General features: G+C 42.3%; 1 protein-coding gene across 1 annotated transcript in view; it reads right to left on the minus strand.

Moving 5' to 3' along the window:
* LOC110560031 (disintegrin and metalloproteinase domain-containing protein 5-like) overlaps nucleotides 1-23,343 on the minus strand; it is a 49,639-nt gene that overhangs the window by 12,526 nt on the left and 13,770 nt on the right. Inside the window, exons 12-16 of the mRNA XM_021655713.1 lie at nucleotides 21,652-21,838; nucleotides 16,754-16,849; nucleotides 12,131-12,326; nucleotides 3,724-3,814; nucleotides 1,787-2,003 (exon numbers count right to left, since the gene is read on the minus strand). Of these exons, the coding sequence (XP_021511388.1) occupies nucleotides 1,787-2,003; nucleotides 3,724-3,814; nucleotides 12,131-12,326; nucleotides 16,754-16,849; nucleotides 21,652-21,838 (787 nt within the window). The remainder of the gene's footprint in view (nucleotides 1-1,786; nucleotides 2,004-3,723; nucleotides 3,815-12,130; nucleotides 12,327-16,753; nucleotides 16,850-21,651; nucleotides 21,839-23,343) is intronic.

Below are 23,343 nucleotides of genomic sequence, written 5' to 3' on the forward strand. Positions count from 1 at the left end.
AATCACTTTACATCCTGAATCCAACTCCCTCCCTCTTCTCCTCTCAGCCCCACCCTCGTGTCCCCTCTCCTCCCTCTCCTTTCAAGAGAATGGGAGGCCCCCAAGGGGGCACCAATCCACCCTGGCACCTCAAGTCACAACAGGACTAAAGGTATCCTCTCCATTGAAGCCAGACAAGGCAGCCCAGCAAGGGTTAAGGGATGCAAAGGCAGGCAACGGCCCCGCAAATGACAGCACATGTTGGCAAAGATGTGGATCAAGAGGAACCCTCCTCCATTGCTGGTGGGAGTACAAATTTGTACAACCACTGTGTAAATCAATCTGGAGGTTTCACAGAAAAGTGGGAATATATCTATCTCAACAACCAGCCATACGACTACTGGGCATATACCCAAAAGATGCTCCACCACATAAGAACACTTGCTCAACTATGTTCATAGCAGCTTTATTTATAATAGCCAAAAACTGGAAACAACCTAGATGCCCCTAGACGGATACGCTATGCAATACTACTCAGCTGTTATCAAAGACATTATGCAATTTGCAGGCAAATTGTTGGAAGTAGAAAAGATAATCCTGAGTGAGGTAACTCAGACCTAGAAAGACATGCATGGTATGTGCTCACTTATAAGTGGATAGAAGCCATACTACAGGAAAACCATGCTACAATACACAGACACTGGGCCAAGGGGGGCCCAAGGGGGGGGGATGTTTGAATCTCACTCAAAAGAGAAAATAAAATAGGGCATTTTCTTAATGAGTGGTTGATGTGGGGAGGGCCCAGCCCATTGTGGGTGGGGCCATCCCTGGGCTGGTGGTCCTGGGCTCTATAAGAAAACAGGCTGAGCAAGCCATGAGGAGCAAGCCAGGAAGCAGCACCCTCCGTGGTCTCTGTCTCAGCTCCTGCTTCTGGGTTCCTGCCCTCTTTGAGTTCCTTTGTAGGGGAACTGTGGAAACCTGAGTGGAATAAACCCTTTCCTCCCTAAGTTTCTCTGAGCATGGTGTTTCATCAGAGCAATAGAAATACAACTAAGACATAAATTGAAGACTTTCAAATATTTTTTGGTCAAATATCTATTGGTCACTTTTTGTCTTCCTCTGAGAGAAATCTGTATAATTCATTAGCCCATTTGTTGTTTTGATAATTTAGAGTTTTGCTATTTACCTTTTGGAGTTCTTTATAGATTTTAACATTCCAAGGTACATTCTTGATGAATTCTAAGTCACCATAGCCTTGAGATGTTTGTATCTTGGTATGTAGCTTCACTTTTCACAGCAGTTAAGGGCTGTCTTAGTCTGTATTCTATTGCTGTGGTAGAACAGCATGCCCAAGACAACTTATAGAAGAAAGGGTTGGTTGGTTTGTTTGTTTGTTTGTTTGTTTTTTCATTTTGATTTGGTTTGGTTTTTGGGTTTTGTTGTTGTTGTTGTTGTTCTCTTTTTAGACTCCCAATTCCAGGGAGCTAAGAGTCCATTAGCGCCATGGTGAGGAAGCGCGGCAGGAGGCAGGCAAGGTCACTGGACTAAGCTGAGTCTACAATTTACGCGGTAATCGGGAAGCAGAGAAGAGAACCCTGAATGTGGGCATGTGCAGTCCTGTGGTGGCTGTTCAGCACTGGGAGTGAACTTGGTACCACTAAAACACACGGCTCTAGGTAGTTAAGATGGCAATCTTTGTCATGAGCATTTTACCGCAATGAAGAAATTGTAGGAATACAGTGCTTGTTGATAGTGTCAAGATGAATATGACCACAAAAATGAACTTTAAATCAACTTGATAAATTACCATATCAGGGCCACAGATAGTGCCATCTTCTACAAACGTTTCATCTCTGTCCGCGAGTACGGAATATGTCGTCATTGTCGGCTTAAAAAGCCTCCCGCCTTTATACATAGATATACATATGTCATCTCGTATGTGTGTATAAACCGCAGATATATTGGCCTTTCTCAATATCTTCTTGAATGGCCACGTACAGACTAACTTCCCACACAGAGAATTTCTGGAAGCATAATGGAAAAGGTCTCTTAGCAAGTAGCTGATAATACAAGTTAGCAACAAAGGTTACACAGTGCAAAAACCAGTAAACGCACCTTCCCGCAACTTTTTATGTCTGCCTACACAGCGTGAAAATAAAAATTACTCTTCTTTAACTTAGTATACATCTTAGTTAAAAAAAAATAATAATAATGTCTCTCTAGGGGTGAAGAGGGTTACAGGGGTGGAGAGAGCCAGAGGTTGGGTAGGGGAGGATTGGGATAGAGGACAGAAATTAGGCGGAGGGCCTCTCTGGGACAGGGGAGGCTCCTGGGAGTCTGTGGAGACTGCCCTAGCTGAGACTCCTCCCAGCAGGGGGTATGGAGCTTGAAGTGGCTGCCTCCTGCCTAGGAGGGACTTCCAACCCACACATAAAACCTCAGACCCAAAATTTGTTTCACCTCTAAGACGGGTAGGGATAAGACGGGTAGAGACTGAGAGAGTGACAAACCAAAAAGGGCCCAACTTGAGATCCTCCCAATGGGAGGAAGCGAACCATTGACACTATTAATGACACTCTGCTATGCTTGCACGCAGGAGCCTAGCATAACTGTCTTCTGAGAGGCTTCATCCGGCAGCTGATGGAAACAGATGCAAAGACCGTCAGCCAAACAATATGCATAGCTCAAGGAGTTTTGTGGAAGAGTGGGAGGATCAACCGAGGGAGCTGGAGGGGTTAAGGATACCACAAGAAGACCTACAGAGTAAACTAACCTAGGCCCCTGGGAGCTCACAGAGACTGAACCACCAACCGAAAAGCATGCACGGGTTGGACCTAGGTCCCCTACACAAATGTAGCAGATGTGCAGCTTGGTCATGCTGTGAGTCCCCTAACAATGGGGTAGGGACAGCCTCTGCCTCTGTTGCCTGCCTTTGCATCCCTTTCCCCTGGCTAGGCTGCCTTGTCTGGCCTCAGTGAGAGAGGATGCACTTGGTCCTTATGCAGTTTTGGGGTGCCAGGGTGGGTTGGCACCCCCTGGGGGCCTCTGCTTCTCTGCGAAGAAGGAAATGGGAATATAGCGTGAAGAGGCATGAGGGTAGGACTGAGAGGAGAGGAAAGAGGGGGCTGGATTTCAGGCTGTAAAATGATTAAACCAAGAAAGAAAGAAAGAAAACAAAAATAATGTGTTACTAATTTAAATCTTGGTTGAATGATTTTTCTCCATAAAAACTTTAGCATAACTTATAATATGACTCTTTTTGAATGAGGGAATTTAGAAGTAAAAAAAAATTGATAATCATGACATGCTGACAGCTCTCTTATGCCTCATTCTAGCTACTGAAATTTGGACAAATGATCATTGATTATCAGATTTTTTTAAAGTAAAGCAAGATAATTTTTATTAGTTACCTTAAATTTTATTAGTTACATTCATAAACATATAATAGATAATATTATATATATAATATATACATATATTATATATATATATACATACTATCTAACACAATGTCTAGTTCACCAGAACCATCTGTAGAAGTTTCCAGCTTTAACATTGTAGGCACTGGACAAATGTTCCCATAACAAGGGACAATAACTGTTCAGTTGAGACCATGTGACAAAGGAAACCTGGCAAAGTACCCCACTGCACAGAATACACAGAATACGCCCCACTCACACAGAATACATGTTGGGATTTAAGAATCTACATTCTAAACAAAAGAATAATTTTCTAAATACATACGCAAACCCGCAATGGTTACTAATACAGTTGCCAAATCTGTCACCTCTGGAATTTATCTCTTCGTAGCACCAGAAGGGAGCCCCTTTCACACCTAGAATTAAACACAAGAAGAACTAAGATGGCTTAAGAGTTCAGACAACACTGCAGAATTTACAGAGTCAGACTGGACACTGCAATGTGACCCCCTCAGCAGTAATACATTGTTGGGATTGAGATACTTACAAAGAGATATCTGGGTTCTAACCCAGACTAGTAAACTGATAAAAAGAGGAAGGAAGGAAGGAAAGAAGGAAGGAAGGAAGGAAGGAAGGAAGGAAGGAAGGAAGGAAGGAAGGAAGGGAGAGAGAGAGGGAGGGAGGGAAGAGTAACAAGTTTAATGTTTCGTATTTTAAGAGGGGCAAATGTCATCCTCTTTATTCCCTTTGAATTGTTTTCTTTCTTAGCTCTTGATTTACTGGGGAAGCAATTCATTCTTCACAGCCCAGTGCCAGGGTGCCCAGGCTGAGCTTCCCTTCTGTGTTCAGGATAGATTCCTTGTCCCAATGCCCTTGCACCTGGTAAGCATAAAAGAATTATCGCATTTTAAATGTGGAAAGGACACCGTCATTCCTCTCCATCCACCCACACACATGTGGACAAAGAGAGAGAGAGGTGACCATTCTAAAAAAGTAGGAAAAATTTAACTACATGTACCAACTAGCCCCGTCACTTTGACTTGGAGGTTTAAGGGTGGGTTGCATTGTTCATGTCAGTCATTTGGAATAAGAACTGAGATATTTGCTTTCATTGCTATTGATGGATGTGAGTCCCCTCTCCAACTATTGCACAAGTTCTCTCATCTTCATAAACTGATCTAACAACGTCACCTCCAGAGGAACATAATTCCCATGTGTGAAGGTAACTGACTACTGTCAGCGATTCTTTTCTTGAAAAGAGCCTCACTGAGTCTCACCGAGCTTTTTAAGAGGGGACAGTGCAATGTTGGCTTCATAGCTTTGAGAACTGCCTTGCGGGGCCTCTCTGGCCTGGACGCCCTACCATCACAGTCACGACCCAGAGTGCTCGGAGCAGTCAGGCACAGAATGCTCCACGTCAGTGGTTCTCTACCTTCCTAATGCTTGTGACTCTTCAGTACAGCCCCTCATGTTGTGGTAACCTCCCCCCACCATAAAATTATTTCGTTGCTACTTCATAACCATAATTCTGCTACTGTTACAAATCATAATTATAAATGTCTGTGTTTTCCAACCGTCTTAGGTGACCCTGTGAAAGGATCGTTTGGGCAACCTCAGAGGTGTTGCGACACACAGGTTGACAACCACTGCTCTAAGGTGCTCCAGGGATCACCACACACACACACACACACACACACACACCCCACTTAGCACCTCAGCCTTTTCTTTGATATCCTTTTGCTTTCAAGTTTTTGAGGCAGAGGATAACCAATCATAGCTTGATTCCTGAAAACACCACAGCTCTGATGTACCAACTCCTGGTCCCCCAAGGCCAAGAGACTGACAGAGCTTTAGAGATATAATTTTTCTGGTGTCCTAGGGGCAGGGATAGAGGCGCTGAACAAGAGCTTTTGTATTTCTGCCTCAATTTTTGTAGGCTTTGAACTCTGGGCTACCTAAATCTAAAAGTACAACTCAAGAAAGAAGATCACAGCTAGGCGTGGTGATCAATAAACTAGAAACAAAGAACAATTCGAAGAATTAATGAAACCAAGAGCTGGTTCTTTGAGAAAATCAACAAAATAGACAAGCCCTTAGCCAAACTCACTAAAAGGCAGAGAGACACTATCCAAATCAACAAAATCAGAAATGAAAAGGGGGACATAACAGACAGTGAGGAAATCCAAACAATCATTAGGTCTTACTTCAAAAGCCTACACACCATGAAAATTTGAAAATCTAAATGAAATGGATAATTTTCTTGATTGATTCCACTTGCCAAAGCTGAATCAAGACCAGGTAAATAAATTAAACATTCCTATATCTCATAAAGAAATAGAAGCACTCATTCATCAAAAGTTTCCCATCCAAAAAAAAGCCCAGGGCCAAATGGTTTCAGGGCAGAATTCTACCAGATGATCAAAGAAGAGCTAACACCAATACTCTTCAAACTATTCCACAAAAGGGAAACAGAAGGAATATTACCAAACTCATTCTCTGAAACCACAGTCACCTTGATACCTAAACTTCACAAAAATCCAACAAAGAAAGAGCATTTCATGCCAATCCCTCTTATGAACATTGATGCAAAAATACTTGCAAAATGAATCCAAGGACACATCAAAGATATCATCCACTATAACAAACTAAGCTTTATCCCAGGTATGCATGTGTGGTTCAATATATGAAAATCCATGAATGTAATCCACCATATAAGCAAAGTGAAAGAAAAAAAAAAAAAACCACAAGATCATCTCCTTAGGTGCCAAAAAAGCATTTGACAAATTCCAACACTCATTCATGTTAAAGCTCTGGAGAAATTAGGGATATAAGGCACTTATCTAAACATACTAAAGACAATATACAGCAATCCTATAGCCTACATCAAACTAAATAGAGAGACACTAAAAGCAATCCCCCACTAAAATCAGGGACAAAGATGCCTACTCTCTCCATACCTCTTTTAACATAGTACTTGAAGTCCTAGCTAAAGCAATAAGACAACTAAAGGAGATCAAGGGGATTTAGTTGGGAAAGGAAGAAGTGAAAGTATCACTATTTGCAGATGATATGATAGTATATATGTTACCCCAAAAATTCTACCAAGGAACTCCTATAGCTGATAAATACCTTCAGCAAAATGGCTGGATACAAAATTAAATAAAAAAAAAATCAGTAGCCCTCCTATATACAAAAGACAAATGGATTAGGAAAACAACACCCTTCACAATAGCCACCAAAGACATAAAGTACCTTGGTGTGACTCTAACCAAGCAAGTCAAAGACTTGCACAAAAAAACAAAACAAAACAAAAAACACTTCAAGTGTCTGAAGAAAGATGGAAAGATCTCCCATGCTCATGGATTGGTAGGATTAACATGGTAAAAATGGCCATTAGGGGACTTAGACAGGAGAGGTGGGGCTCCTAGCTCCTCAGCCACGGCTGCCAGCTGTACCAGCCTTCCGAGTCCCAGATCTGTGAGTGGGAGTGGCCGCATGGACTCTGCAGGACCTCCCAGCCCCTCAGTGGCAGATAGCCGGCTGTACAGCCACCAAAGTCCAGCAGACCCTCCAAACAAACCAGGTACAACAGGTGCTGGGCCACCTAGGTCTGTGGACCACTGCTGTGGCTCCCCAGGACTTCCCAGAAGGCATCTGGACCGGCCTCCCAGCAGCTGGAGCTGGACTCCCTAGGTCAGCAGTTGCAACACCACTGAGCTGGTGGAGCTTGTCAGTCCTCCTGCATATGACTCAGCAGGTCCAAACCTGAGAGTAGAGAGCTGGGGTACCCTGGTCCTTGCTGATGTGACCTGCTTGAGAGTGAGTGTCCCCCGAAGTGCCTGCAGAGCCCCAGATCCAGGGTCCTTCTACGCCAGCAGCCAGACATCAGATCCCTCCCACCCACACACCCACTGTGGGAAACAGACAGACTCTTGGGACATTGAAACCCCTGCTCTGTGGGTCCACCAGTGGAGTTCAGGCAAAAAATGCCTGGAGCTCAGACAGAGCCGAATACTAGTAGCCTGTAGGCCACTGAGGTATTCAGGGAATTTTCATAAGGAAATTGTGCCCTCAATTATCACCAGCGCCTGCTACACCTTCAGCACATGTATCCCCATCTAGACCTGCAAGGTAGCGCCCCTCCCACATACTCAAGGGTTCTATGTTCTCTAGCACCCTGTCCCTCAAGACACACTTTCACGCACATGCACACACCTGCCCGCACCTGTCTTTCTGCGCCCTTGGACTTTCTTTCCACAGGTATAGCTGAAACACCAACACACACGCTGAAACCACTGGACCTCTCTCATCTTCCTGAAGAATTCTTCAGACACCAGAGAAAGATGGTATCAGTCTGAACTAAAGAATCCAGGAACAAACTGGGAAGGTTAAGATAGTAAATGGCCAGAGGTGGGCAAAAGAACACATCCAACAAAAATCAGGACATCATGGCTTCGACAGCAACCCCCAAAATCAATGGATAGTCCAATTCATCAGAAACACAGGAAAATGACTTTTAAGCTATGCTTATCCAGTTATTGGAGGCATATAAAGAGGAAACAAATCTCTCAGAGAAATAGCCTTACAAATACAGACAGTTAAAGAGGAAATGAACAAATCTCTCAGAGAAATAGCCATACAAATACAGACAGTTAAAGAGGAAATGAACAGATCTCTCAAAGATAGACAAACCCTTAGCCAAATGAACTAAAAGGCAGAGAGAAACTATCCAAATCAGCAAAATCAGAAATGAAAAGGGGGACATAACTACAGACACTGAGGAAATCCAAACAATCATTAGGTCGTACTACAAAAGCCTATATGCCACAAAATTTGAAAATCTAAAAGAGATGGACAATTATCAAGATAGGTTCCATAAAGTCAAGATCAGGTAGAAAGATTGAATAGTTGAATAGTCCTATATCCCCCAAGGAAATTGAAGCAGTCATCAAGAGTGTCCCTTCCAAAAAAAAAAAAGCCCTGGGCCAGATGGTCTCAGCACAGAATTCTACCAGACCTTCAAAGAAATGCTAACTCCAATTCTCTTCAAACTATTCCACAAAAGAGAAACAGAAGGAACATTAACTCATTCTACGAAGCCACAGTCACTTTGATACCTAAACCACACAAAGACCCAACAAAGAAAGAGCATTTCATGCCAAATTCTCTTATGAACATTGATGCAAAAATACTTGCAAAATGAATCCAAGAACACATCAAAGATATCATCCACGATGACCAAGTAGGCTTCATCCTGGGCATGCAAGGTGGTTCAACATACAGAAATCCACCAATGTAATCCACCATATAAACAAACTGAAAGAGAAAAACCACATGATCATCTCCTTAGATGCCAAAAAGGCATTTGACAAAATCCAACACCCATTCATGTTTAAAATCTTGGACAGGGATACAAGGCACATACCTAAATATACTAAACGCAATATACAGCAAGCCTATAGCCTACATCAAACTAAATGGAGAGACACTTAAAGCAATCCCCCACTGAAATCAGGGACAAGGCTGCCCACTCTCTCTGTATCTCTTCAACATAGTACTTGAAGTCCTAGCTAAAGCAATAAGACAACTAAAGGAGATCAAGGGGATTTGGTTGGGAAAGGAAGAATTCAAAGTATCACTATTTGAAGATGATATGATAGTATACATGAGTGACCCCAAAAATTCTACCAAGGAACTCCTATAGCTGATGAACACCTTCAGCAAAGTGGCTGGATACAAAATTAAATAAAAAAAAATCAGTAGCCCTCCTATATACAAAAGACAAATGGGCTGAGAAAGAAATTAGGGAAACAACACCATTCACAATAGCCACCAAAGACATAAAGTACCTTGGTGTGACTCTAACCAAGCAAGTCAAAGATTTATACAAAGAAAAAAACAAAAACAAAAACAAAACACTTCAAGTGTCTGAAGAAAGAAATTGAAGAAGATACCAGAAGGTGGAAAGATCTCCCGTGCTCATGGATTGGTAGGATTAACATAGTGAAAATGACCATTCTGCCAAAAGCAATCTACAGATTCAATGCAATTCCCATCAAAATAGCAGCACAATTCCTTACAGACCTTGAAAGAAAAATTCTCAACTTTGTATGGAGAAACAAAAAACCCAGAATTTCCAAAACGATCCTGTACAACAACAGATCCTCTGGAGGTATCTCCATTCCTGATCTCAAGCTGTACTACAGGGCAACAGTAATAAAAACTGCATGGTATTGGCGTAGAAACAGAAAGATAGATCAATGGAACCGAATAGAAGACCCAGAAATAAACCCACACACCTAGGAATAGTTGATTTTTTTACAAAGAAGCCAAAACCATTCAATGGCAAAAAGACAACATCTTCAACAAATGGTGCTGGTCCAACTGGATGTCTACATGCAGAAAAATGAAAATAGATCCATATTTATCACCCTGCAAAAAACTAAAGTCCAAGTGGATCAAAGATCTCAACATAAAACCAGATACACTAGAAGAAAAAGTGGGGAAGAGCCTAGAACTCATTGGCACAGGAGACTACTTCCTGAACAGAACACCAACAGCACAGGCTCTAAGAGCAACAATCAATAAATGGGACCTCATGAAACTAAAAATCTCTGTAAAGCAAAAGTCACTGTTATCAGAACAAAATGACAGCCTACAGACTGGGAAAGGATCTTCACCAACCCTCTATCTGACAGAGGGCTAATATCCAGTATATATACAGAACTAAAGAAGTTAAAAAGCAATACATCAAGCAATCGAATTAAAAAATGGGGTACGGAGCTAGACAAAGAATCCTCTGTAGAGAAATATAGAATGGCAGAGAAACACTTAAAGAGATGCTCAACGTCCTTAGCCATCAGAGAGATGCAAATCAAAATGACCCTGAGGTTTCATCATACACTTATCAGAATGGCTAAGATCAAAAACTCAAGGTGAAATCACATGCTAGAGGGATTGTGGAGAAAAGGGAACCCTCCTCCATTGCTGGTGGGAATGTAAACTTGTACAACCACTTTGAAACCAGTCTGGTGCTTTCTCAGACAACTAGGAATAGCGCTACCTCAAGATCCAGCTCTACCACTCCTAGGCATATATGCAAAAGATGCTCAAGTACACAACAGGGACATTTGCTCAATCATGTTTGTAAGAGCTCTATTTGCAATAGCCAGAAGCTGGAAACAGCCCAGATATCCATCAAAACAGCCCAGATATCCATCAATGGAGGAATGGATATAAAAATTGTGGTACATTACACAATGGAATACTACTCAGCAATTAAAAACAAGGAAATCATAAAATTTGCAGGCAAATGGTGGGATCTAGAAAAGATCATCCTGAGTGAGGTATCCCAGAAGCAGAAAGACATACACGGTATATATTCACTTATAAGTGGGTACTAGACCTATAAGATAGGATAAACATACTGAAATCTGTACACCTAAAGAAGATAAACAAGAAAGAGGACCTTGAGTAAAATGATCAATCCTCACTTAGAAAGACAAATGGGATGGACGCTGGAAATAGGAGAAAACAAGTAACAGGACAGGAGCCTACCACAGAGGACCTCTGAAAGACTCTCCCTAGCAGTGTATCAAAGCAGATGCTGAGACTCTTAAACAAACTTTCAGCAGAGTGCAGGGAATCATATGAAAGGAGGAGGAGTTAGTATGACCTGGAGAAGACAGGAGCTCCACAAGGACCAAATATATCTGGGCACAGGGGTCTTTTATGAGACTGTATCTCCAACCAAGGACCATGTATGGAAATAACCTAGAACCTCTGCTCAGATGTAGCCCATGGTAGCTCAGTGTCCAAGTAGGTACCCTAATAAGGGAAACAGGGACTATTTCAGACATGAACTCAATGGCTGGCTCTTTGGCCTCCCCCCACACACACACACACACTCGAGGGAGGAGCAGCCCTGCTAGGCCACAGAGGAGGACATATCAGCCAGTCCTAAAGAAACCTGATAAGATAGGGTCATATGGAAGAGGATGAGGACCTCCTCCATCAGTGGACTTTGAAAGGGGCAGGGAGGAGATGAGGGAGGGTGGGTGCGATTGGGAGGGAATAAGGGAGCAAGCTACAGCTGGGATACAGTTAATAAACTGTAGCTAATATTAAAAATATTTTAAAAATTGCAGAAAAAAAGATTCAAACATTCCATCCTTAGGGAAGCTCTTTAAGCAGGAAGACAATAAACTCAAAATACCTTCAGAAAGTCCCTGAAACTGATCATATTTATGAGGCCACCTCCATTGTATAGTAATCAATAAAGCTGCTATGAGTCATTCTCACACAAGCACCCAGCAAAGAGGACCGTACCAATTGCCTAGAAGAAGCACAATCCAGCAAGGTACTTGGAAGAGATTTGGACCAAGCACTTGCAAAGGACCCTCTCCAACCTACTGTGCTCTTCAGGGGTGCAGTGTGCTCCATGTTGCTAGCTCTGTGAGCTGTCACTCATGCTGGGATGGGCTTTGGTAGCTGTCTATGTTGTCTATGTACTTGTAATTAACTCCCCTCTCATATTCCTGGAAGTAACCCCAATAAAACTCATTGGTTTACCAAAAAAAAAAAAAAAAAAAAGAAAAAAGATGAGGTTACCTTTGAAATCAATGCTTACCAAGAAAGACTTTAGCCATTAGCAAATGATGTATTATTGTCCTATCAAACCGAAGAATGGGCTTTGAGAGAATCAGGGTTTCTAAGAATGGCATGGTGCTTACCTTTCCCTAACATTCCAAAGCATTGGGTGTCAGTTGTCCGACACCGTCCTTCGTAGCAGAAGGCTCCACCTGAGTCACAGTACTGTCCATTTCGTGCATATGTGTCAGGCACACAATAGGAATGGTTCCCGTTACAAAACTCCACAAAGTCACATTCATCAACTGACTTTCTACACAGCACGTTAATTGGTTTTATCTAGAAGAAAACATAAAATATTACTTCCAATGATTCTCTCTCTCTCTCTCTCTCTCTCTCTCTCTCTCTCTCTTCAAAATTTCTATCCTTTTTTCAAGGCTGTTAAGATAAAAAAAAATCTCTGGATCGTTGTGAGTGAAAGTTGTGATTAAATCCCATTACTGAAGGCCTCCCTCATAGGATTATATAGCAGAGGACACAGTACCACATAAATGTGTCCGTCAAAAACAGTTTCCACCTGGGAATCATGCCCACTATCCCAGGCTCAAGAACACTTGTCCATACACATCTGAGCATGTGTGGACACGGTTGGTTCAACCAGAAGTTCCCTTTAGGCTGGCGATGGCAGCTGATTTGGTTATCTACTCTAATGCTTTTGCTAGTAGGACAGAGTTTGTAGACTAAAGTTAACTAAATCAATGCTGTATCCATTTTTAAAGAATTTATTTTGTGTGTATGAGTATTTTGCCTGCATGTAAGTATGCACACTTTGTAAATGCCTGGTGCTCTCAGAAGGTAGAAGAGGGCATCATGTCCCCTAGGACTGGAGTTACACAGTTAGGAGGCAACATGAGGCTGCTGGGAAACAAATTTGAGTCCTTTAAAGGGGGAGCCAGTGCTCTTGACCATTCGGGCATCTCTCCAGCTCCATGAGGTGATTTGTGATGAAGAGAAACTTCTCAATATATATATACAACATGTCAGAATATTTTGCGAAGTTGATTTTCTAGGCTGTATTTTATATCATTTGTGGTTTCTTTTTTAAGAAAAAGATTTAAAAGGAAATGGTAAAATGAGTTAGAATCTGAGAAAGATAACAAAGACTAACGCTGAACGTTTTCAAGCTTTTATTGAAGTCTTTACCTCTTTGTGCTCTCTTTTGAGAATATTTAGTCCACACCATTGGTCACATGAAGACATCACATAGGTGGAGCTTGGTGATCTTTTGGAAATACTAACAGTGGGAGTAGGGGCTGCCCCTAACCCTTTTGTCTTATTGTGGGACCCTTTTCTTCCTACTGAGTCACCTTGTCCAGCCTTGATGTGGGGGTATGTGCTGGATTTTATTGTAGATTAATTGTTGATGTCCCTGACAGGGTTGGTCTTTTCTGAGAAGAGGCAGACAGGAATAGATCTGAGGGAGACAGGAGGCCATCGGGGCAGGAAGAGACTAGGGGAAGAGGAGGGAGATGAAACTTCAGTTGCTATGTAAAAAAAAAAAAATTAAAACTACTTTTTAAAAAAGAACTATAAGTTCAACAAATCTCAAGCAGAAGACCCATAAAGAAAACCATGTTGATATACATTACCATCAAATTATTCGAAATCAGTGACAAAGAGAAGCCTTAAGGCAGAAAGTAGAAGACATTATAAACAAAATAACAAAAATAAGGATAATTACAAATGTGTCATTAGAGATAGTTCAGGCAAGAAAACAGAATAGCAATACCTTTAATGCACTGTGAATAAAAACGTTATATTTAAACATAACTGGAGGGAAAATATTTTCAAGAAAAACAAAGATCAAGGAGATAGGGGCTAGCTCAGCCAGTCAAGTACTTGCTAAGCAAAGCCTGCAGAGCTGAGTTTGGATCCCAGTACCCACATAAAAATCTGGGTTCAGCCTTGGCCCTAGCTGGGCTGCCCCATCCGGCCTCAGTGGGAGAGGATGTGCTTAGTCCTGATGTGATTTGATAGGCCAGGGCAAGTTGTTAGCTAAGAAAGGCCTCCCCTTTTCTGAAGAGAAATGAAGGATGGTGAACTGGGGAGGGGTGGAGAGTGGGGCTGGGAGGAGGGGAGAAAAGGGGCTTCTATCTGAATGTAGAGTGAATTAATTAATGAATTAATTAATTAACTCATTAATTAATGAAAAAAGTAAGTGTATAACTCCAGCTCTGGGGGAGTAGAGATGGTTGGAGCTCCTTGGCCGTATCAATGAGCTACAGGGAAAAAAAAAAAAACCTAAGACAGAGAGAAATCAAGGAAGACACCACCATCTGGCCACTCTTACGAATACATCCCTAGGCCACACAAATACAGTTACCAATCAAAAGCAAAATAAGGCCTGTTTAAGATCTTCAAACTCTGAAACCCTTCATGGCCTGAAGACCCACGCTACATACTCTACAAAGATGTCCAGTGTACCACACACACACTTGGTTATAGGCGCTTTCACACGCGTACTCAATGTTGGAAGCCAGAGAAACAAATACCCAAATGTCATACTTGACTCGATCTATTGATCTAAATGCAGCAATACGATGAGAAGGCAGCCAGGCTGCATAAAAAGTAACATCCTCCTTGCCAGGCCACAGAGGAGGACATGGCAGCCAGTCCTGAAGAGACCTGATAGGCTAGGGTCAGAGGGAAGGGGAGGACGACCTCCCCTAGCAGTGGACTTGGAAAGGGGCAAGGGGGGTAGGGTTGGGAGGGAATGAGGGAGGGGGCTGTGGCTGGGATACAAAGTAAATAATCTGTGAGTAATATTAAAACAATAAAAATTAATTTAAAAAGTAAGATCCTGCTTAATGCTACTTAAAAGAAACTTTTTATATAAAGGCTGTTGGAGCTAAATGTGATGAAAGTAAAGTAATAATGCGCAATGTACCATGCTGTTATATCGTCCTAGCATTAATAATAAAAATGAGAAGTGGTGATATCAGGAAATAAGAAATGTTATTGTATATGAGAAGCTTATTTTGAAGTTGTTCAGTAGTACAATGTAATGATAAGAAGAAGAATACAGCGCAATAGTAATAATAGCACCGCAAATGTGAGAGCATTAATACAGAGAATAACAGAGCTTCAGAACATCCTTCCAAGGACCAATGTGCTAAGGATAGAGTAAGCACACTGAACTAGATAGCAAACAATGTTATCAAGAAGGAGGACCTGGCCTTCGCTCAATGTAGTTTCATATGAGAATGCTTGCTATTTCCGGTAGGTAACAGGACGTCAGCGACTGTGCCACTGTGGGTATGGCTGTAGACACGCCATGGCTTGCCCGAACAGAGCACTCACTGCAGTTTCTGCAGATTTCCAAAGGAGATGAACAAGAAGGGGTGTTACTGGTCTCTGTGTGGGCGCAGAACTGAGCTCCATGAGTTCCAGAGTTGGTTTTACAAGACTCAAGCCCCTAAATAGATTTCACCTCTCCAGTCTTGCAGTGTTTTTCCTGGATGACACCGCATCTCAGAGGAAAGCTCTGCCATGACATTTGGCTGGCAGAGGCTGTTCATCTGTCCTATCACAGGACCTGACGGGAGGGGAGCCACTCTTCTTACATGGAAGGGCGTCATAATGAAACTTGTCTTACGCACCGTCTGAGCAACGTGATTCAGCCATTGCTGAGTGCAGAACGTTGAGTGTCCTGTTTTCGAATTGGTCTGTCTTTCCCTTCATATCTGTTGTCATTGCCTGTGGGACTGTGTGTCCAGGTGTTGGATACATAAGTACTCACAATTTTATATCCTCTTGATGAATTGTCTCCGTTAGACCTTCTTGTCTTTCATAAATGTCTTGTAGGGTTTTTGGGGGGTTTTTTTGGTTGTTGGTGTTGTTTTTTCCTCTGATAAGGGGTATATGTTTGTTTTACTTAAAGCAGATATCATAGTAGTATGGAACCTGGACCAAATGGGGTCTTCCCCATCAAATCACGAACAAGAAAATGTCCTACACGCTGATCTTATGGAGGCATTTTCTCAATTAAGGTTTCTTCCTTTCAGATAACTCTAGCCTGTGTCAGGTGGTTGTTAAACCAGGCACCAATGTGTGGGTGTGTGGGTGTGTGGGTGTGTGTCTCTGTGTTTTACTATTTCTCTAAATGACCATGACTGATACAATCCCTTACTCACTGGCTTCTAACAGCATCATTTGCCTCAGTCTTTGTTTTATGCTGTTTACTTTCTTCATCCTTTTTTCTTAATACGTAAACATTACGGGAGCTGTCTCTGAAGAGTTTTAATACTGAGAAAGTGGACACATGTGACATGAACTGCATGGGTACAGGAAAGCAAAGGGCCTTCCCAGAAGACGGTAAACTGAGTTCAACCAATACAAATAACTTATCTACTTTATAATTTATAATTGCCCTCATATAAGCTACACCCAGAAAAAGGGAATGAGAAAAATGGTCAGGGCTACATGTTGGTGGTACAGAAATGTTGGAGATCATAGAGAAAACTTCAGAAAGCCAACTCAGAAGAAAAAAAAAAACGGAAGACATAGCACACAAAAGAACACGGGAAGTGATCTATGATTGAATGGGGCCAGGTATGGAATGGAGACGGCTGCATGAGACCTATCATAGAGTTCTCAGCTAAGAGTGATGCTGTTGCTTTCCCTCCCTTTGAGCTATTTATTTTGCCTCAAGAAAATAATCACCGGGGGGGAGGGGAAGGGGTTGTTGAACTCTGATCCCCTCTTACCGTGCAGTCCTGACGGCAGCACTCCCCAGAGCCACATATGGCAAAGGGCTTTAGTCGGCACGACATGGGGTCACAGCACCCCTTGTGAGTGCAGTTCTGCAAAGAAAGACGAGATCTTACTGAGTCCGATGTGGTTGGCCCACACCAAGCAAAGCCCCAACACACAATCTTATGAGCCATCTCAATAACCCCATTCTCCAGGAAAGGTATGGAAGCAGTCCGTGGAAGCCTGTGGACCACCATGAAACCACCCAAACCACCCGGGGAAAGCATTTCTTGGGCTCTTTAACCTTTCGATATTCTAGGGCTTGTGTCAAGCTCCGTCTGTCGCTACTGTTAACACGTAAATCCCAACACTGAACAGCCTCAGCTCCGCTCAGGCAGGGAGCCCACTACGTGTGGACCTTTGCTTGACTCCTCTGCTTTGGTTCCTCAGGAAGAAAGAAAGAAAGAAAACTGGAAACTCTAGAGCTGCCCACTAGGTGGGCAATCCCTAGCCACTTGGAATGGAGCCACTTGGATTGCCACTAGAAGCATGGTGATTCTCTATCCACACGTGGCCAGTAGCTCATGTCACGGGGAGGCACACAGGCACTGCCACCATCAGGAAAGCATCTGTTGACAGTGGACTCATAAATTTTTCCTAGCAACTTTAAGACATGTATTGGGTTGTACAGTACATAATTTCTTTAACTGTAGTGAGGCTGATTAGTAAATATTAAACCTCCCTGAATTAAAGCCTGATTTAACATGCTAACATTTATTCATGTTCCTGCTGCATTTTCTTCTCAGAGACATTGGTTTTGAAATGGTCTTCCTTTGAACTATGCCCTTGAAGTTGTTGATGTCCATTATAAACTGTCCGAGAAACACTGTCCTATGCCTGATCTGCTCATGACGTCCTCACTTTATTCAATTATGTTGCATTTTTCACCCTGCAGTGTCTACAGAAAGAGAGCTGCTTCGAAAAGGGCCTATTTATGGCTTTGTTGATTATCATACGGGTGATAACGAAGAGGGTTAGTTTAATGACTACTGCTCAACAGCTGTTAATATTCCAAAAATGAGGTGAAATGTCCACCTTGGAAACGTTCAGCAAACCATAGTTGAGTCACAAAACTGCATGATATCTAACCACAGACGGATGTGTATGCAAAGCGCTAGGGTGGCTTTCGGGGTGAGAAAGCGGCTTGTGTGGGTGGACAGTGGAGTGTCTCAGGTACTTCATGATGAGCACTCACGACCCTGTCACACATCCTCAGCAGTGCTCACCAGGGGCTGACAGCCCGGAGGACCTGCGGAGGGTCCTCTTCTTCAGCCCATGGTGAAGCTGGGCTCTGCTGACGTGGCAGCGGTGGTGCGGCATTGTTGATGTGTTCACCAGCAAAGGATAACAGCGGGCAGGCGGAAGAAGCAGGAAGCACCCATTTTTCTCCTTCCTCGGGTAGACCTTCTATTCTTTTTTTTTTTTTTAATTTTTATTTCTTCATTGACCCGTTAGTTACTCCAGGGCATCTGCTGGCTTTTTATATTTGTGAATTTTCCAAGATTCATAATGGAACACCGTTAATAGTTTGTGTGTGTGTGTGTGTGTGTGTGTGTGTGTGTGTGTTTTCTTAACTGTAAAAGGAAGATTCTGTAGGCAAAATATGGCTGGTTATTATTTATAGCTGAGAAGACTACTGAGATTTTATTAGAAGTATTGGGATGAACTCCCTCAACTTCTACTTGTCTTGGAGTTTTGGTTTTATGTTTGTTTGTTGGTTTGTTTTTAATTTCTGAAGGGTTGACTTCCTAAACACAAGCCTCTTTAAACACGGGTGTCTTTCTTCCTAACTTCTCTCAGTACTTTGAATATGTAATCCCACTCTCTTCTGTTTTAAAAGATATTAACAGGAAAAAAATGCACTTAGAGCCCCGTAATCATCTCTTTGTATGTTCATTTGCCTTAAAATTACCTTCCACTTTAGGCAGTTTTGGTAGCAACCTCATTAGGTTAAAACCATCTCATGACCTAGACCACCAGTTCTCAATCTGTGGATGGCAAACGCCATGGTGATTGCACATCAGGTATTTATATTCTGATTCCTAACAGTAGCAGAATTACAGTCACCAAGTGGCGATGAAATAATCTTATGCTTGAGAGTCACCATAACATGAGGAACTGGATTAAAGGGTCACAGCATTAGGAAGGTTGAGAAGCATTGGCTTAGACTATTTGAGAAAATATTAGGACTCGTGAATCTTCTCCCCAAACTTGGGGAGTTTTAAGTAATTGGGGTTTTTTTAATATGCTTTTTATATTTTTTCTTATTTTTTTTTCTCTTCTGGAAAATCCCATAACAGGAGTTTCTGCACTTAATGGTGTCGTTCGTACAAGCCCAAAGTGTTTCTTTATCCTTTTACTTTTTCTTTTCCTTCCCCTGTCCTCTGACTAGATTATTTTTGGAAGCCCTGTCCTCAAGTTCAAAGATTCTTTCTTCCGGTTGAGCTCATCTGTGGTTGAAGCTGTTGTGTGGGGTTGTCGCTCAGGCATAGGTGATACGGGTCTCCCACCTTTCCTAGAACTGTGGTCAAACCCCCATACCCCAGTTCGTGTCTCTGGCCCCTTAGTGGTCTGGGCTGGGACATTCGGTGATTCTGATCCTCATGAAAAGGCAGGGACATTTCAGACACGTGCCCCGGGGAGAAGAGCTCGGGCAGAATCCAGGCCGCACAGCAGCAAAGCCCGGAGCACTGTGGAGTGAGAAGACCTTGACATGGCGGAGAACAGTGGGAGCCTGGGCTCTGCAGAGCCCCGAGTCGCCTGAGCGCTCAGGAACCATAAAATGGAACTTGAGACTGAGCTAGGGGAAGATCGGTGACTCTGCTCTTCAGAGACGTGAGGCATCTCAGGGGCTCAGATTTGTTAACACTTGTCTATGTACGCGGAGGCTGGGCGCAGTGGCTGCTCACCCCATCAGGCGACTACTGAAACAAAATCTTGCTATCCCCTTGGAAAGAGTACCAGGGGACACAGTTACTTCTCTTCTGCCTAGATCTGGTCACAAGGCAAAGCAGCATGTGGAGCGGGGAAGCTGAGCACTTCCCAGGTAGCCTGTCCCCAGAGGCAGGAAGCCATAGCCCTTGGTGGGTAAATGTCCAACATCCAGTACTGTAGCTCAACAATGGTAGGGTGTCAGGGGTGGAGCTGATTTGAAGGCAGCACAGCACAGCAACCGCTTGGATGATAGTGAGTGGACTGTGCGGTACAGGATTATCTGTAATCAAGATGGCAGGTATCCTCAGCACAGAGAGACCCCTCCCACCATGTAGGTGGCCGTTTCTTATGCCGACTCCAAAATTAGACTGAGCCTCTGATCTCAACAGAGTTGCTGCTGCTGTTCAGTGGTCTCTGATTGGCTTGGTTGAAAAGTTGTTCTGTGTGTGTGTGTGTGTGTGTGTGTGTGTGTAATTTTTTATTGGGGGTGGGCTATTTCCTACATGAGTTCTGTATTGACATCATTTCCACTCTTCTCTTCTCCTAATTCCTCTTGTTTTCCCTCCAATTGTCTCTCAAACTCATGATCTCTTCTCTAATTCTTAGCACAAGTATATGCATATAAAACCTATTTTGAGCCCACTCTGTGCTGTTCCTGTATAATATGTGTTTAAGGCTGGCTACTAGGGATTGGATAACTTATGAGGGAGTAAAGAGAGCTTATTACAGACAACTGGTCAGAACACAGAGTGGATGCATATGGGGTGCCCGACCCTGGTTGGTATTGTCTGCAAAGTTAACTCCTACACCTAAGGCTCAGGGAACATTGTGAAAGGGGTGGCAGAAAGCTTGTGAGAACAAGAGAGGCTGGGTGCCGGCTAGTGTCTTCTAGATCTGACAGGGATGCTGCTTCATGAAATCTTTCATATTCAACCCTTCCTCTAACAGGCAACAAAACCTGCTGAGGTCTTTGATCTTATTTTTATACTATACAGTTATCTTCTATAACTGACAGATTTGATTTGGGAATATTTTAATTAAGAACACATGTCCACAGAATGATTTTCTCCATTTGCTAGGCAGGAATGTATCCTACTGTCTTATTATACACAGTCTCCCTTGTTGTGGAAGTTGTGGTTTGTGTTATTGTTTTTGTTTTCATCCCAGGTGTGGGATATGGGACTGATTCGGATTGTCCACAGCAGCAAACTGTTTGCCTCGTGCGGGCTCTGAGAGGGGCTCTTTGCCAGCTGCAGATAGTTTTAATCTGAGGACTCTGGGGAGGAAATCAATGCCAGAGAGTGCTGAGACAGCTCTGAGAAAGAAGGCGGCTGCTGGCACTCCCCGCCTGTTGCTTTGGCTGCTGTTGCTGCAGTTGGGTGAGAAGAAATTAAGATCATCTCCTGAAAGGAAGATTGGACTTGCCCCAAGGAACCCAAGGACCCTAACCAGCAGGAAGTAGCTAAAGAGAACTCCACCCCCTCTCCCCACTAACCTTTCTCTCCTACCAGGTACTGGGGTGTTGGAAGGGATTGGGGTGGAGAAGGGAGAAAGAGATATAAGAAGCGGAAATAAAATAGTTTTTTAAAAGAACGCCTTCACTCTGTGCTGCCTTTCAGTGTCTTGTTACTGTGCGTGGTGACTAGCAGATGGTGCTGAGACCTGGGAGAGTTTTGTAGTCATTTTCCAGCAGACACAGGCAATAAATAATGACAGGAGGCAGTACTTAAAGGCATTCAGAGAACAAATATGCTAACTTCCTAAGGAGATTTAGGAGACTGGAGATTTTAGGTTCACAAAAGGAAAAAATTCTATTTCAAATCAATTTTACTAAAAGACAAAGTTCTTTCTGATTTCCTTACTACTACACATTAAAAAAAAACTGAGAAAATTAAAAAAGAAAAAAAGTACTACCAACCTTCAAAGTGCCACAGTCACACTGTTCACTGCCTTCCACTATCCCATTGCCACAAATTCGCCTTGGCCTCTTTTTAACAGCTCTTTCCATAGGCACGTCCTTGAGACAGGAGAGGTCTTTGCTTGATAATAGATATTTAAAGTCATCCAAGCTACAAGTACTGAAATCCTTCACACCCTCAGAATATCTAGAATACAACAATGTGTACATGATCAAAGCTGCTGTTTTCTATTCCAGGTCCCATAATGCAGTGCTTTAACAAAATATTTTGAGAACACCATCCTTCACAGGGAACATTAAGCACAATTTTATACACAGTGATTGGATTGCTAAGGTAATTTTTTTTTATGCTTTAAAAATTCTACCCAAAACAGTGAAAAACAATGATACCATTCAAATATATATATATATATATATATATATATATATATATATATATATATATGGTCACATGCTGTCCTCATGCACAACCTGGTGCAGGAGATCCCTCAGCACATGCAAAGTGCTAATCCAAGGTTTCCAACTTCTACTATCAAGATAGCAATATCATAGATGCTAAGGTCTCTTACGTGTGTGTGTGTGTGTGTGTGTGTGTGTGTGTGTGTGTACATGTGTACTCCTTTAATTTTAGAATCTTTAAGTACAGGAACTGCTATTTATAAGCTTCCTAATTCCAAAAAAATCGAACTTCAAATGTTCAGCCTTAATCTTCAGTATATTTTTAAGTTACTAAATTCTATCTTATATTCTTTTTATACACACCAGAATAAGCATATTAACTTGAAGATTTAAACATCTTCAAATAAAAATCAGTTAAACATAGATCAAGACAAATGTCATGTAATTATCATTTCTGCTTCTCCTTACTACATCTAAATTAAAAAGCATAAAATAAAGTGAGAAGTGTGCAAAGCTGAGATATGAGTTACCAGAAACCAACTCCTAGAACCAAAAGAACCACATAGGACCTGGGCATTTTCTATCCAACTTCCCTCAAAGGACAGTGACTTGGGATTCATGACTTTAGAACTACAGAACTCAATAGGAAATGATAGCTCAGGCAGGCTCCCTGCTCCCCAGAATCAAATAGAAAATAAAAGGTGGGTACCACCAGCAAAAGAAAGCAATGAGAACTTTGCTTACATACTGTGACAGAAATATAACCTACAACAATTATTATATATGAGTGACACTGTCTCAAAAGCGCAAAAAATAAAAACCTACTGAGAGATCCAGGAAGCTTGCCATGTCTATAAACAAAGGAGATGGATCAGATATCAAAGGGACAAACACCTATGTTCTCACAGTTACTGCATCACTCTTCACAAATACCATGACATGGGATCAACCCAAATGTCCATCACAAAATGAGGAGATAAAAATGTGCATTTTTGCAACTGTTCAGCCATAAAAAGTATATGACCCTCTCACTCTCAACAACATGGCCGGACTTGGAGGACATTAAGTTAAGTGAAAGAATTTAGGGACAGGGAGAAAAATGTCACATTATTTCACTCAAAAGTAGGATTTAAAATATTGAGCCCATAGAAGCTGACAGTGGAATAGTTGTTGCCAGACACCAGGGAAAACATGGAGAGGGAACCAGGAGAGAGGTTAGTATGAAAGACTGAGGGAAGAAATAAGCTCTGCCCTTTGGACACCGCACAGTGATTAGCATTCACAGATTATTAA

The sequence above is a fragment of the Meriones unguiculatus genome, chromosome 4, assembly GCF_030254825.1.
Source record: "Meriones unguiculatus strain TT.TT164.6M chromosome 4, Bangor_MerUng_6.1, whole genome shotgun sequence".
In the NCBI taxonomy this organism is placed as follows: Eukaryota; Metazoa; Chordata; class Mammalia; order Rodentia; family Muridae; genus Meriones; species Meriones unguiculatus.